General features: G+C 28.3%; 2 protein-coding genes across 4 annotated transcripts; both read right to left on the reverse strand.

Moving 5' to 3' along the window:
- Positions 1-6,169: 6,169 nt before the first annotated feature.
- LOC112700056 (uncharacterized) lies at positions 6,170-8,602 on the reverse strand. The gene is made up of 3 exons (XM_025751753.3): positions 8,357-8,602; positions 7,678-8,226; positions 6,170-6,614 (listed from the first exon to the last, which is right to left on the reverse strand). The coding sequence occupies exons 1-3, from the start codon at positions 8,429-8,431 to the stop codon at positions 6,357-6,359; spliced, it is 882 nt and encodes a 293-aa protein (XP_025607538.1). The 5' UTR covers positions 8,432-8,602; the 3' UTR covers positions 6,170-6,356.
- A 569-nt stretch (positions 8,603-9,171) lies between these two features.
- Positions 9,172-12,607, reverse strand: LOC112700072 (B3 domain-containing transcription factor VRN1). Of its 3 annotated transcripts, none has more exons than XM_025751754.2 (6): positions 12,465-12,607; positions 10,932-11,529; positions 10,653-10,804; positions 10,275-10,524; positions 9,716-9,834; positions 9,172-9,591 (listed from the first exon to the last, which is right to left on the reverse strand). In XM_025751754.2, exons 1-6 carry the CDS (start codon positions 12,567-12,569, stop codon positions 9,346-9,348), a joined length of 1,470 nt encoding a protein of 489 aa, XP_025607539.1. In that variant the 5' UTR covers positions 12,570-12,607; the 3' UTR covers positions 9,172-9,345. The 3 variants fall into 3 exon arrangements, with proteins under 3 accessions (XP_025607539.1, XP_025607541.1, XP_025607540.1); XM_025751756.2 differs by having other exon boundaries at positions 10,932-11,466; positions 12,465-12,604; XM_025751755.2 differs by having other exon boundaries at positions 10,932-11,526; positions 12,465-12,602.
- Positions 12,608-15,390: the final 2,783 nt, after the last annotated feature.

Raw genomic sequence — 15,390 nt, forward strand, 5'->3', positions numbered from 1 at the left:
GACAACAAGTGACTTTCAGGTAGTGTTGGGTTAAAATCTGCAGCAGAGGTGTAAATTTAATTTTTTATCGGGTGTATTTATAGTCTGTGTTTGGGTGTATTATACAGATCTCTATGCAGACCGTCATATATGGGTTCCAATCTATCTGGATCACCACTTCATATTATAGTACCTGTAAATCAGACATTTTGAATACACTAGAGAGAGTTTAATTAATTTTGATCTTGTGGACAACAAGTGGCTTTCAGGTAGTGTTGGGTTAAAATCTGCAGCAGAGGTGTAAATTTAATTTTTTATCGGGTGTATTTATAGTCTGTGTTTGGGTGTATTATGCAGATCTCTACGCAGACCGTCATATATGGGTTCCAATCTATCTGGATCACCACTTCATATTATAGTACCTGTAAATCAGACATTTTGAATACACTAGAGAGAGTTTAATTAATTTTGGTCTTGTGGACAACAAGTAGCTTTCAGGTAGTGTTGGGTTAAAATCTGCAGCAGATGTGTAAATTTAATTTTTTATCGGGTGTATTTATAGTCTGTGTTTGGGTGTATTATGCAGATCTCTATGCAGACCGTCATATATGGGTTCCAATCTATCTGGATCACCACTTCATATTATAGTACCTGTAAATCAGACATTTTGAATACACCAAAGAGAGTTTAATTATGGAAAAAAAATTTACTTATAATTGGATCAAATATATTTACACCATGTGTTCAATTTCTTACAAGAGTATATAACAGTTACATTAATCAGTGACAATATCATTAGAATCTATCTGACAAAATGGACTCAATAACAATGAGGATGGTCTGGACAGTCTTATTGCATCACTTCTCCTTGCTCATATTTCTGAATTTCTCACTCAACAGATGGGTTGCACACTTTAGGTCCTTGATTTGCTGTAAACAAAGCAAAATTAGAGTTAGATATATTTCTATTATGAAAAACTGATTTTATCGAAGACATATATTTGTTCTTACATTTTTTTCAGCTTGGTTTTTGCCTTCCATTTTTACTGCAATGAAAAATACACCCATAGATATCAGTCAGATACACCCATAGATCAACCACATACACGCAAACCGATTTTATAAGTATTTAATGAGACCAGTTCAAAATGATGTTCAATTGACTCAAACAATGATAAATATACAAGTTCTAGCAATATTACAATGTCAAGCAATATACACCCAAGGACAAGCAATATTAGAACAGTTGCAACAGTTGATTATATTACATGATATGGGTTCAGGAATATACACCCAACAAATTACGCCGTATACACCCAACAATCAACCATATACACCCAACACATTACGCCATATACACTCATACAAATTACTCCATATACACCCAATAAATTAAGCAATATACAGCGAAAAATCAGTTACGATAAGAATTAGAACAAGAAGAATAGTAAAACCTAGAACCACTTTGAAGAACAGTAAAACCTAGAGGAACTTACAAGAAGAGTAAAACCTAGAATAAGAAGAATAGTAAAAATAGTTATATGAGATTTAGAACAAGAAGATCAATAAAACCTAGAAGAACATAGAAGAACAGTAAAACATAGTTCTTCGATTTCGAAATCAGAAACAAAAATGTGGAAAATGTACAAGATGAGTAAAACAATAACGTACCTTGAATAATATTTTGTTGATGGTTTCTGCTATTATTCGCGATGAGTTCAAATGTCTCTTCAGTTTGGAATGTTGCTCGAAACTTGAGGATTTGTGTTATCTTTGAAGGAGAAGAGGAAGAGTGAGCCATAACGAGCGGTTTTTTCGAAGCGTAATTGTTCGAGTGACGCGCGTGAAATTGACGCTCCATTTAAAGGGAGGGAGTGCGCGTGGATTAAACCTGAGTTGGGCCAACTTGTAAGGATTGTATGCGTTATTTGCTTGTATGTGTAGCGGGGCCTTTACTAAATAAAATACAAAAAATGTCTTTATTTCGAATCAAATACAAGCCTAGTTATCTATTATACAATGCATTTTTGTTTTCTAATTTTATTGTGCATTTATATCTCCCTTCAAGGCATTATCATGATATATATAATAAACCTTAAAAAAATTTATTTTCGAAATATTTCCTTCTGTTTCCAGCTTCCACTCTTATAACATACGATCCGTTCTTTAATAACAATTAAAATTCGGCTTGATTGTTCTTTATTATTTATATATAGGTTTTAATTGTGTATTTTTTTAGTTTGTTTGTAACCAATAATGTCATTATTGTCAACTTAATAACTACACCATCATAACATTATTAATAACATTAATATCATTCAACGTACGTTTATAAAAGATATATTCTATACCTTAACAAAAAGAAAATTTATATGATAAATTTTGTAAGTTCTACTATTTTTCTTATGTCTTTTAAATAATTTATAATATTCTATATTCTATATTCTCAGTTCAACTAGTCACAATTTCGATTATATGCTCTATGAAAAAAGTTTTGGACGATGACCTATATTTTCGACGAACTATACCTCAGAGAAATGTTATATATATATATATATATATATATATATATATATATATAGATACCTATCTTCTTTAAAATAATATGTAAGTTATTCTTTTTGATATGTCATATTTTAATAGATATTTATTTATTTTAGATTTTTAGTAGAATTTGTTAGATGATTAATTTATCTAATAAAATAAAAAATAAAAAATTAATTTTGGGTCATTAAAAATTGTTAGAAATTTCACAAAAATATTTGAAAAATAATGTTATATATTACTCTTTTATTTTTTCACACAAAATATCTAATTTCTAACAAAAATTAAATAAAAACTCAGACCCTCATAAAAAAATAATTGCAAATTAGCTACATTAATTTTTTAAAAATAAAATATAAAGTGTTTCAATTTTTTCTTTTTTTTATATAATTCAAAATTAAATTGTATAGAATAAATTTTTAAATTTAAAGATCTATTTGACACAACAAACTTTTTAAATTAAAAATTTTCACGGTAATATTAATTTGTGTTTTTATTTTTAATTTATCACACTAATATTTTAATTTAGAATTTAGTTAATATAAAAAAAAATTAAATTAATATTTTAATAAATATATAACAAATGTATTAAAATAAACATCAAATTAAAATATGATACTTTAAAAAAAATAATTTATATATTACTTTATAGAGGAGAGAATAATATTCACCATATATATATATATATATATATATATATATATATATATATATATATATATATATATATTTCTCATTTCTATGATGCTATATATTATTGTAGCTAGCATTGTTTTGTTCTGTGACTTTATGGTCCTACGAAGGAGAAAGAAGAGCAAGAGGTGTTAATTGATTCCTTGACATATACATGGGTGGAGTGAGAGCCCACCTTTAATTTGTTTGAGAGCTAAATTGCACTATCATCATAAGACACTTAAATTTTTCTGAAACAATTGAAGCAGCCAAATTCATCGTTTAATGCATAGGGTCAGGGGCGGAATTAGAAAAAATACTACAGGGGGTTAAAATTATTTACATAATAAAATAATATTAAAATAAATTTTTGGAAGGGGCTAAACTAAAATTTACATATAATTTACATGTAAAAAATTAAAATTAGAGGGGTCGTTGCCCCCCTTTTCCTGTAGCTCCGCCCCTGCATAGGGTATGGTACGGTGGAAATTCAGATAGTGCAGTTAATTTTACGTGAAGTTGATAACTGATAGTCGTTAGATAAAAATTTAGTCAAATGATTTAATTAAATTATTTAACGGCTCTTAACTATTAACTTCACGTGAAGTTGACTGAGTTTTCACATATATTAAGTATATAGCATTCGGCCAACTAATTGAAGTTATGTGAATATAAACTTTCATAAGAAAGAAAAACCCCTTACGAAATAATCACATACAAGGCCGGTTTGTTTTTAGCTTTGCATTATTTAGTCTTGGCCACTAGCTACAATGACTTATGTTTATTTAATTTTAGGATAACCTAAAATATCAAAATTATTTGATAAACAAAAAAAATTATTCAAAATCAACTGGAAGTTGTTTTATTTAATATTTATTTATTATTATAATAATTAATAAATATTAAATAAAAAAATTAATTTTTTTAATTGTGTCTCTAGTATTATCGCTAAAATATATATGGTACCCAACTACCCATTACATTGTTAACGAGGGAGAGCCCAAAGTAACGTTTTTTTCAATGTGAAAATCATCATTATTACAAATAGACATATATATAGATACATTTCTTATTTGTGTGTATATAGCCCTAGTTAAAGAGTGAGAAATTTTTAGATATTTTGAGAGTAAAATTAGTGATTTATTATAGAATAATTTTTTTTTATTTTTTAACTATTTGTTTGAAGAATAAAATATTTTTTTAGAATTTGAAAATTTTTAATCAAAATCTTTAACTATATAATAAGTAGTTAGTTCAAGCAATTCTTGTAAAAGGTAATCTACTGATGTATTAGTAGTCACTTAACTAGTTATTTAAATGGTTGGAAATCGACTAAAATTTTTTATATCATGGAGATAAGTTTTGTATTTTAAGATATTTATTTTTATTTTATTTTAGTTAGCGTATCAGTAGTGGATTAACCATAATGAATAATATAAAGGAAATGGTGACACAAAACTAAATCAAAACAACTTATTACAAAGGTGATAGAATAATGAGATCACGTTTTCATGACCCAATCAACATTTGTTCCGAGAGTTACCTGAAATTGTAGGTCGATCTCGAACGAGATCTTTTGTGTTGGTCAGGGATGTTGTGTCTGACTTGGTGATAGTGCTGATCCTTCGTCCCCCGAAGGGTGGGGGTACCTGCAAGGGATTCCGATACTTAAGTTAGCAAGGGTATTAAGCAGGTATTGAGTAGAATCAGAGTATGAGTTATACATGGGTGCTCCAGTGTATTTATAATGGCGTAGAATGACCTTCTTAGATAAGATAAGTTAGTTATCTTATCTTCAAATGAGGTCATCTTATCTTCAAGGGAATCGCCTTTATCTCTACGGGTTTGGGCTGCCCTTGGATTTGGGACGTGTTCCTCTATTTGGGTCCTTTGTTGGGTTTTTTTGTGACTTGGCCGAGCTCTTTGAGAAGAGGTCGGGTTATCCTGACCTGAAGAAGTCAGTCGCTTTGTCTGTAGAACATTTCGGATCGGACAGCTCAACCCAGGGTATGAACAAATTTATCCACAAATTTATCGTAATCAAAAAGAAAAAACACAAGGAGAAATAATATATAAACTCAGTAAACTATATATATATAATTATTTTTATATGAAGTTGATAATTAATAATAATTAAATTTTAATTTAGTAAAACATATTGAATTATTCAGCAATTCTTAACTCTCAATTGTATGTTAATAATTAAACAAGAAGAAGCTTGTTCTTTAATTCTTTGACTCAATTAACTTCCAATAATAATATTCATGAATATAAGGGTGTGGGGCTTTGGTTTGACCATATATCTCAGATATCCAGCAAGAGTTGACTGTGGTGAATCAAATAAATGTTATGGGTAATAGATTCATGATTCATCCACCTCCGCGTGAAAAATTAAATAGGCTAGCGATAGTAGAAGGTTGATAGTTCAACACGCTTTCAAATAATAAAAGCTATCAGTAACTAACTGAGATTGATCGACCATACACTCCTAGTGTATGTTACCATGCATGTTATGCTTGCTTGTTTTCTAAATTATTTCATGAAATGAAATAAATAAATGAGTCATACATCTTTGAGCTCATTAACAGACAAGATCCAGAACTTAAGGTTCATATTCGTCGAAGCCATGATTAGCCAATGGCTTTGCTTACTTGTGTTGCAGATCAATGGAGTATGTTCAGGGATCAAGAGTTGTAACAGAGTCATAGTTTTCATCATACTAAATGGTTGCATTGCAGTGTTATTTCCTTAGTACCATAACTAGAAATATATATCAGTGATCCATGCATGTAGAATTTTATATTGTTGGTAGTATAAGATGTTATTTGGACAAAGTACTTAATCAAAAGTTGCCCAACTACTTATTTTCAAAGCAATTTATGGTTTGGATCCTATTTCACTCATTCTCCTTCATTTATTATACTTGTCACTTTTTAGAAAGTTACTAATTATTTACAGAGTTTCAGTAAATAACTTTTAATGAGTGTATAACTTTTTTTAATTCATTGTATTGGAATAATAGGTAAATTTGCATAAAAGTTACTTGTAGCTAAGTTGAAGCTTCAAACATTTGAACGAAATTTAAAGACAGCCTAAGAACAATAAGATATTTATTACATGAAATGCAATACGCTGCTTTCAACACTGCAACACTGCATTCTTCATTCAGATTGACTAGCTTCTTCATTCTTGACAGAACTACTCAATATTTTACTTGTAGAAGGAGATGATACTTCTGCTGCTGCTTTCAATTTTTTCCTCAGCCGGCCTCGGCCTCGGCCTCTTCTTGGCGGTTCATTCTCAACCTTAACCATGTTGTCCTTGGAAGGATAGTCTATTTCAGGGCACCTAGTTTTGCCAGATGGTGTCTTTGGTGCTGCTTTCTCTGTTTTTCTCGGCCGGCCTCGGCCTCTTCGTGGCTGTTCATTCTCAACGTTAACCGATCCAAACAAATTTATCAGTCTAACATGATAATTATTTTTATAATTATATTTATTATTATAATTAATTTTCAAATTATCTCACAAATAAATTAAAATAATAAAATAATTATTTAAATAATAATATGTTAATAATTCAACATCACAAAATTAAAATTAAAATCAAATTCACTAATCAAATACAATTTTAAAATCAATTCATGAAACAGAATAAAAAAAATTCCTCGTGAAAGTAGCAATGAAACCATATATACACTACTACTGTTGCTTTGGCTATAATTTTTTTTGTTGTGATAAAATTAATTGCATGAATAAAAAAAAAAAACATACAATAGAACATAAAAGTTTAATCTTTTTCACATTTATATATGAACTAACTTTCGAGAAGATCTTAAATAGAATCATATAAAAAGATAAATCAGAGTTGGTAGAATGAAATTAATATACGGTAAAAATTTAGGTGTAGTCAACTTCGCCTGAAGTTGATAGGTGAGAGCAGTTAAATGATTTAACTCATTTGATCAAATTTTTGTCTGACATAAAATAAATTGTACTTAAATTTTCATCTTAATATATTTGAACGGAAAATATTACTCTTAGAAATAGAGACAACAATCACGCATTCATACGTTAGTGAAGCAAAGCAATATTCAGGAGAAGAACATATGACAACATTATTATTTGAACAACTTTTAAACCATAAAAAAGAGAGTTAGAGAGCAGAAAGAAAAAAAAGCTGACTTGAAACAACGCTTTGAGAAATAAAAATGATTTGAATTGAATTGGTTATTAGTATTAGTTTTTTATATTATTTATTTAATTATTTTATTAAATAATAAATATAATATTTTATAATATAAAAAAGCCATTTAATCTGTTATCTTTTTATTTGTCTATAGATATTGTGAACCAAAAAAATAAATAAAGTAGATGGGATCAAATTTATTTATTTTGTGGGGGAAAAAAATATTTTTACTATATACTATATATAAAATTTTTAAAATTCAGTGGGGGCACTTGCCAATATAAATCCGTCCCTGACCTTAGCCATGTTGTCCTCATCGATGTGGTGCTTGGAAGGATATTGTATTTCAGCGCGCCATTTCACTTCTTTAGTTTTGGCAGAACTTGTGAACATTTTGCTTGTACAAGGAGATGGTGTCTTTGGTGCTGCTTTCTCTGTTTTCCTCGGCCGGCCTCGGCCTCTTCGTGGCGGTTCATTCTCAACCTTAACCTTGTTGCCATCATCAATGTGATCCTTGGAAGGATAGTTGCCTCGTGGGGGCAGTTCATTCAAGATCTCAATCGAATCGTCATCGCTGATGTGATCCAAGGAAGGATAGTCTATTTCAAGGCAAGTCATGTCAAAAATGTTTACTTCAATGTTACAAGTTTCATTGTACTCAAACCACAGCATATGGCCATGATCCAAAGAGTAATATGAAGCAAATTCTTTCCAACCATTTTCAAATAGAATGGCACCATCATACTCAGACCAATCTATCTTCCAAGCAGTGCCATCTGGAGGCTTCAGATACACTGGATTTGGAACACCGTCACCATATTTCATACTGAACGTTTTTGGTATCGTCTGCAATTCAAATGAAAGTATGAAACTAGTCTTAGTAATAAGCATAAATGAAAGAAACCCTTACAAGGGAAAATGCATGCATTAAATAATATAATAAGTAAAGAGGATATAAAGTGAAGAAAATGCTTACAAGATTTCCATCTTCAAGGCTTTGTCTGAGAACAATCTTGTAGAAACAGGTCACTTGGAAACTAGAGGAAGCCATGGATGTTCTTCTAGTAAAAAGCGAAAGAAGATGACAGCAACAGAAGAGTATTTAGGAGGTGGTGGATGATGAAGTTATCATTTTGCCCTCGATATGAGTTGTCTCTACTCTCATGAAAGTACTCGATGCAATACCAAAAGAATTGTCATCAAATCTAATACTGGAATTGTCTCTACTCTCATGAAAGCACGTACTTATATATAAGAAAAAACAACACACACCGTGCAACCAGACGTGATTGAACTCTTAATTATAGAGAATTAAAATTCTAGTGGTAGTTAAAAATGGTTTTATCTTTAATGTATCAATAAGGTTCTTAAATGTGGAAAAGACTCAAAAAATATTTTAAAAGAATTCTTAACCTTTTCAATTTTTATAAATTTTATTTGTTAAATAAAAAAAAATTTCTCTCAAAATAGAAAGCACAAATTTAGTATATATTAGTATTTTAAAAAAAATCTTACAAATATTGGAATTATAATAGACATAAAATTAATTATAATTATTTTATATTTGATCAATCTTCGGTCTTTTTTATGATATACTATTTTACTGCGTGTTCATGGATTAGATCCATAGGTAAATTACAATTTTGAATGAAATCCATGAAAAATTCTGCCTCACTCTTTTTTTATCCTTATACTAACCTATACTAAGAGACATGTTATTTGTACAAGAAACACAACCTTGTATTTCACTTTGAGAAATAACAATGCAATCATAAGTGACAAAACAAGAAATAAAATTAAAACACTTAGTTCATACATATATATAACTGGTCGAAACCAAAAAGGATTGGATACAATAGAAGTTTGATTCAGCAGAAAAGAAAAAAAAAGGTGATACATTCTTCACGAAATTAACCTGATTTAAGAATTATGAGCTCTTAGTTCCTGAAGTTATAATATATTAGCCTAGTATTGGGTTCTACAAATATGAACATCAAATAGATCTTTTTTATTGATGAGTTCAAAAACACAAACATCTCCAGCTTCTAATTTACTTGCTCTAGCAAAAGAACTCCAACCAGCCGAAATAAAGCTATTTTTCGATGTCGGATTGTAGATTATCGTAGCAGGCCACGATTCCTTTCCAAACTGTAACTTTACATCCTGCTGATTCTTTTTAAAATACTTTCTGTAGAAGATAGCTGATAAGTTCTGCATCACCATGGTAAAAAATAGTTATAAACTTACAATTTGTAAAACTAAATATAAACTAGCACTCAGAAATTTGCATGGCATATTATGTTTTCATCGATAAAATGTATCGAAATAAACTTACAGGCCTTGATCTCCTTGGATTACTGTCTCTTATCTTGACCATGAAAGAGGGATTCTGTGAGTTGAGCTCCTTAACTTCTTTGAAGAGTTGAATCCCATGAGTCACTGGTTTAAGTGACTCTGATATCATAACAGAATTGTAAAAAATTAGCATAAATTTTACTTGTGGAGAGTTTTGGATAAAGTTATATCTATAGGGTTAGAGACCAACACAAATTTTAGCATAAGATTAGTTTATAACAAATTGTGGTTACATTAAGGACCAAATACATAGTCATTGCATTCATAAGCTAACTGCATTTTTAGCCAAAACTAACAATAGTTTCCTTGAGATTGGAATTCTGCTGCTATAAATGTTGCAAGGAAGGGAAGAATTAAAGATTTGTAAAATGTACTCCAAGTCAAACACAGGGCCAATTAATTTTTATTATAAATTTTTTTAATGAGGATAATGCTAAATTTTATTAATTTTTAAAGTTAATTATGTTTTCAATGTTGTACTGATATCTTAATTTTTTACAGAATAACACTGCTAAAGAATTCTTAAACAATTGCCTTACCGCGGCGTTGTCGACGACAAATATGAACATCAAGCACCGGATCTTTTTTATTGATGAGCTTAAACAAACAAATATCTCCGGCTTGTAATTTACTAGCTCGAGCAAAAAGGTTCCAACCAGCAGAGATAAAGGCAACACATGATGATGGCCTATAGATCAACTTGACAGGGAACAACTTCTTTCCAAACCTTATATTTGTATTTTGTGGATTATTTATAAAATATTTTCTGAAGAATTTAGTTGAAAAGTACTGCAATACATCATATTTATGTCATCATGGTTAGAAATAAGACACAAAATTTGAAAAAAAATGATAGCACATGGAAGTTCACATGATACATAATTTTCAACATAATATATGTATTAACCTATACTTACACATGGTGCTCTCGTTTGAGACCGTTGCGTTATCTTGATGATGAAAGAGGGCTTTTCCCACTTAAATTTCATAGCTTCTTTCAGAGATTTAAGTCTTATAGGACAGGGCATAACAGGAGATTCAGAATCTTTTCTTCTTCTATTCCTTTTACCTTGTACATAGGAAACAAAGAATCAGAAACTACCACTGTAAGGTATAAAAAGCAGTTGCAAGTTGTAACTCAAAAACAACGGTTAAATCCACAAAAGGAAAGGATGATCGAATTATGAGACACGTACCATTAGAATCTTGATTGACAGACACTGGCATCTCATGGTTTTTTTCTTTGGATTTAATACCGTGCGAATCAAAGCTTCTTTCCACATCCTTGATTTGTGTGTCATTTTCCAACTGCCTATCTTTAGAACCAGATGACAGTAGTGCTCTTAGTTTTTTCCTCGGTTGGCCTCGGAGTTCTCTTGGCAATGGTTCATTCAATCTTTTCTTCTGCGATCCCTCGTTAAGTCTCATGTTTTGGGTGTTGCGATTGCTATCCACATCTCTAGTTTTTTGTTCTTCTTGCTTTTTCACCGGCTGCTGACCCCTGCGTGGCAGCTGCTCTTTGATCTGATCATTGGCAGGATACTCTATTTGGAGGCAACTCATGTCAAATATGTGTACTTCCATGTGAGATGTTCCAATATTGTACCCAAACCGTAACAAATGGCCATGATCAAGAGAGTAATATGCAACAAACTCTTTCCAACCGTTTTTAAATAAAATTTCACCATCATGATTAATCCACTCTATGCTCCATTCAGTACCATCTGGAGGCTTAAGATACAATGGGTTTGATAGGTCAGAACCATATTTTTCAGTGAACTTTATTGGTAACTTCTACAATGTTATGAACGTGGTGTTAGCAACCATAATAACAATAAGGTGACACACATTAGTATGTCTTCACCAAGATGTTAGACATGTATTATGTTAAACAGTTTAGTCAAATATATCAAACTATTTAAAGATTTTCAGCTATCATCTTTATATAATAATAACATTAAACTTTCAATTCATCCTTCACTAATAATTATAAATAGTGCAGTAAAATAGTCCAAACATATTAGTCCTAAATTTTGTATGTAGGTAAAGATTAATCTTTCACCTATTTTAAAGAAGAGACTAATTTCAAATTTCAAAGGACTATTTTGCAGCATTATTTGCATATTTAGAGACTATGAGTGAAATAAAAAAATGTTAAAGGATGGGATTGTCTAACATGAAAATTGGTAGGGACCAAATCAGTAATAACAAAATCAGAACTCATGCATAACGAAAAATATGATGAATATGATAATTTTTCAAATCACCGCAATATGTTCTATGATATTTCCTAATCTTAATTAGTGAAAGTGTTACCTAGATCATTTTTCATTAACAACAATGTAGATTTAATCATAATTAATTTTGTAGTAAAAATACATACTGAGTATATAAAATATAACCATCTAACAAATATATTTTTAGGTTTTCATTCATCTTATGTATTTTTTATTTTTTTTATGTACTTATGCTACAAAATTAATTATAATTAAGTCTACATTATTATAAATAGAAAATGATTTAGATGATAAGAAGAAGGAGTTTACTATTACTATATTTGCGGCTAAGAAGTCATGCATGTGTGTTGTTCTATGAAAAAAATGTTTATAAACGAAAAAAATTATATATAGAGGAATAAAGAGAGAAACGTTTTGTTAACTAAACAATATCTCAAAAGATAAACAGATTAAAAGAAAAAGAGGGGATGGAGAAGACGAGAAAATGCTTACAAAGTTTTCATCTTGAAGAGCTTGTCTGAGAACAATCTTAAAAAAACAAATCACAGTAGAAGTAGAAGGAGAATGCTCGTTTTGTTGACGGCTAGAAGAAGCCATAGAAAACGGATGATGGATGGATTTGACTATTGTTGAGGCTCAGAATCTATCTCACCCGTATTCCTTAAATAACCTTATTTTGGGATAACAATTAAATTAAAAAAATAACAAGTGAGTACTAAAATAAGTTATATATATTTTAATTTATTTTTAATATAAATTTTATATTTTCATATGTATTATATATGTATAAATAATTTTAATATATATTTGATATAATTTAATAAATTAAAGAAAAAGTTAGGACTGATTCCTTCATAATTGATTGCAATTATACAATCTTAATTGATAATGGTGTTATTAGAGAGACAATAAAAAATAGTTAAAATTTATTTTATAATTATTTTTGTCTTTTTTTTTTCCTCTTTGCTATCAAACATTTTTGAAATGATAATGTGAAATATTATTAGACTAAGTTAAACAAAAGGAAAAGGTGCACATGGAAAGAAACAAAATAGAGGCATAATGAAATAGCACCATGAATGTTAGTACATGGAATAAAAGGTGAATACTAATGATTAATTGAGTTAAATTAGACTTAATTTGATAAAATTTTTATATTTTAAAAGTAATTTATAAAAGTTAGTTTTAAATATAATTTTTTAAAAGTAATAGCATTTATATTTAGTAAATTAAAAATAATTTTTAATAAATATGAGTAATAATAAGTAAATTTGGTAAAATAATTTTTAAAATTTAAAAATATTATAATAAATATTAATACAAAATGGGCTCAGCAGGTTAAACGGGACGGGTTAATCGGTTCAGCTCGTTTAACCTGAAATTTAAATAAATTTAATTTTAGAGGCAAACTTCACTCATTGAAATGAGTAAATAGACTGGCATGATAGATTTAGCCCATTTTAACAGCTATTTTTGCAAGTGACAGAAATAATTCTTTAATATATCAAATTGTTTAAATGATGGTATTTTTTATGAATATACTAATAAAATAAATCTTTTTGATTACACTAATAGTGATTGGACTGAAAGACAACTATTGAAACAAGAAAAATTAAAGTATTTTAAAATTTGTGTTTTATCTTAGTTTTGGTGTAATTTTATAGTCTTCGAAAAAAATAATTTATAGTAGCATTTTTTACTGTAGAAATAGAATATATAGCAACAATAAGTTATGCAATATAAGCAGTATGGATAAAAAGAATTTTTGAGAAATTGAACAAGAAATAAAGTAGTCCAACAACGATATTTTATAATAACAAGTTAGTTATTGCACTTTATAAAAATTTTGTGTTTTATAGAAGATCGAAACATATTGATATTTGGTTTCACATAATTAAATAATTAGTGAACGAGAAAGAAATTTTAATTGAGTATTGTCTTACTAAAGACCAAATATAGTTGTAGATATTTTTATAAAATCGTTGAATACCGAGGTATTTAATATGTTAAAGAAAATGTTGGAAATGATTAATTTTACAAGTTTAGTTTAAGAGATGTAATATTAGATAATTAAATTAAAAATATTTAAAAATAGTACAGATATAACATAGAGATGTCATAATGTGTCCAAAACACATGCAATGAGAATGCGACAAAAAGAAAGAAATATGAAGAATAGAGTTGCCACCAATTTTATTACAGAAAAAATTGGATAAAACTATTAGTTTGCAAAAAATTGATATTTTGAAGATATCTAGAATTTTGATTATGCCTAAAGAAGGGCGAAAACCTAATTTCAGTGCATCCTTAATACATCTATTTAAAACGATTATCTTTTGAGTATATTGTTGGTTATCCTTAATACATCTAATAGGGTTAAAATAGTAAATTTAATGAGTAGCATTAAATTAAGATGTAATGTATTTGTATTTGATTGGTGGTTATTCATGTTGTTCAACATAATTATTGTTCCCCTAACACTTCTCTTTTTTATTTTTCAGTGAATTATACAATAAAATGTAAGTTTATAGATTTTTTTTTGTGAGATTAAATAGGACTTGAAAAAATTAATATTCATATTTTGAACAACAATGATATAATAAAAAATAATTATAAAATAAATTTATACTTTTTTATATAATTTCAATCTATATAATAAAATATTCTTTTTTCACATTTTATAAATATAATTTCAATCTATTTTGTTTATTGTTTTGTGTTTTATGTTTTCAATTTTTATTTTTTATAACATGTTCCACTTATAATTGTGTTGAATTTTTACTTAAAAAAATATTAGAGTAATTAATTACATTTTATCGTTAGTTAATTGATAATATGAGATATGTCATTAACTAACCTTATTTGGGAAAAAAATAGAGCTTAGTTAGGAGGGTTTGATCAGCGGATAAAAATTATAAGATATATTTAATTATTTTCTCTATTTATAAACCAAATTGATTATTAGATAAAAGTTGGAAACTAATTTAATTATTATTCAATTTAGTCACCAATTTAAAATATTGTATGCTATTAAATTTTAATATTATGTTTAATAACTTACAATTAGAATAATCAAATTTTAACTGCATTGTTGGAATATAAATTGATTATTATCGTATATTGTTGGTTCGTAATTTTAGTTAAGAATTACAAAACTCACGCTATTATATATCTCTTTCATTTAGACAAATTCTTTCACATATATTTACAAATAAAATAAAATATTAAAATTGAGTGTATTTAACTTAATAACAAAAATTAATTCATAAAATAAAAAAGTTATCTTAACACATTCGGTTAAAACGGTTACCTTTCTAATATATTAGACGAATTATTATGATTTAAATAGTATTTATATTTTTTGTTTTTTTTTTTTACAAATTGCAATGAAAGGATATTATTTACACAAGAATAACAA

The sequence above is a fragment of the Arachis hypogaea genome, chromosome 1, assembly GCF_003086295.3.
Source record: "Arachis hypogaea cultivar Tifrunner chromosome 1, arahy.Tifrunner.gnm2.J5K5, whole genome shotgun sequence".
NCBI classification, from domain to species: Eukaryota; Viridiplantae; Streptophyta; class Magnoliopsida; order Fabales; family Fabaceae; genus Arachis; species Arachis hypogaea.

Excerpts from the sequence above, each read along its gene's own strand:
- LOC112700056 (XM_025751753.3), bottom strand. The coding sequence starts at position 8,431 with ATGGCTTCCTCTAGTTTCCAAGTGACCTGTTTCTACAAGATTGTTCTC. Across the intron at positions 8,227-8,356 it reads GCCTTGAAGATGGAAATCTT|ACGATACCAAAAACGTTCAG; the intron begins GTAAGCATTTTC and ends TTTGAATTGCAG. Across the intron at positions 6,615-7,677 it reads ATGAGGACAACATGGCTAAG|CCACGAAGAGGCCGAGGCCG; the intron begins GTCAGGGACGGA and ends GAGAATGAACAG.
- LOC112700072 (XM_025751754.2), bottom strand. The coding sequence starts at position 12,569 with ATGGCTTCTTCTAGCCGTCAACAAAACGAGCATTCTCCTTCTACTTCT. Across the intron at positions 10,805-10,931 it reads TGTCAATCAAGATTCTAATG|GTAAAAGGAATAGAAGAAGA; the intron begins GTACGTGTCTCA and ends CCTATGTACAAG. Across the intron at positions 10,525-10,652 it reads CTCAAACGAGAGCACCATGT|TACTTTTCAACTAAATTCTT; the intron begins GTAAGTATAGGT and ends GATGTATTGCAG.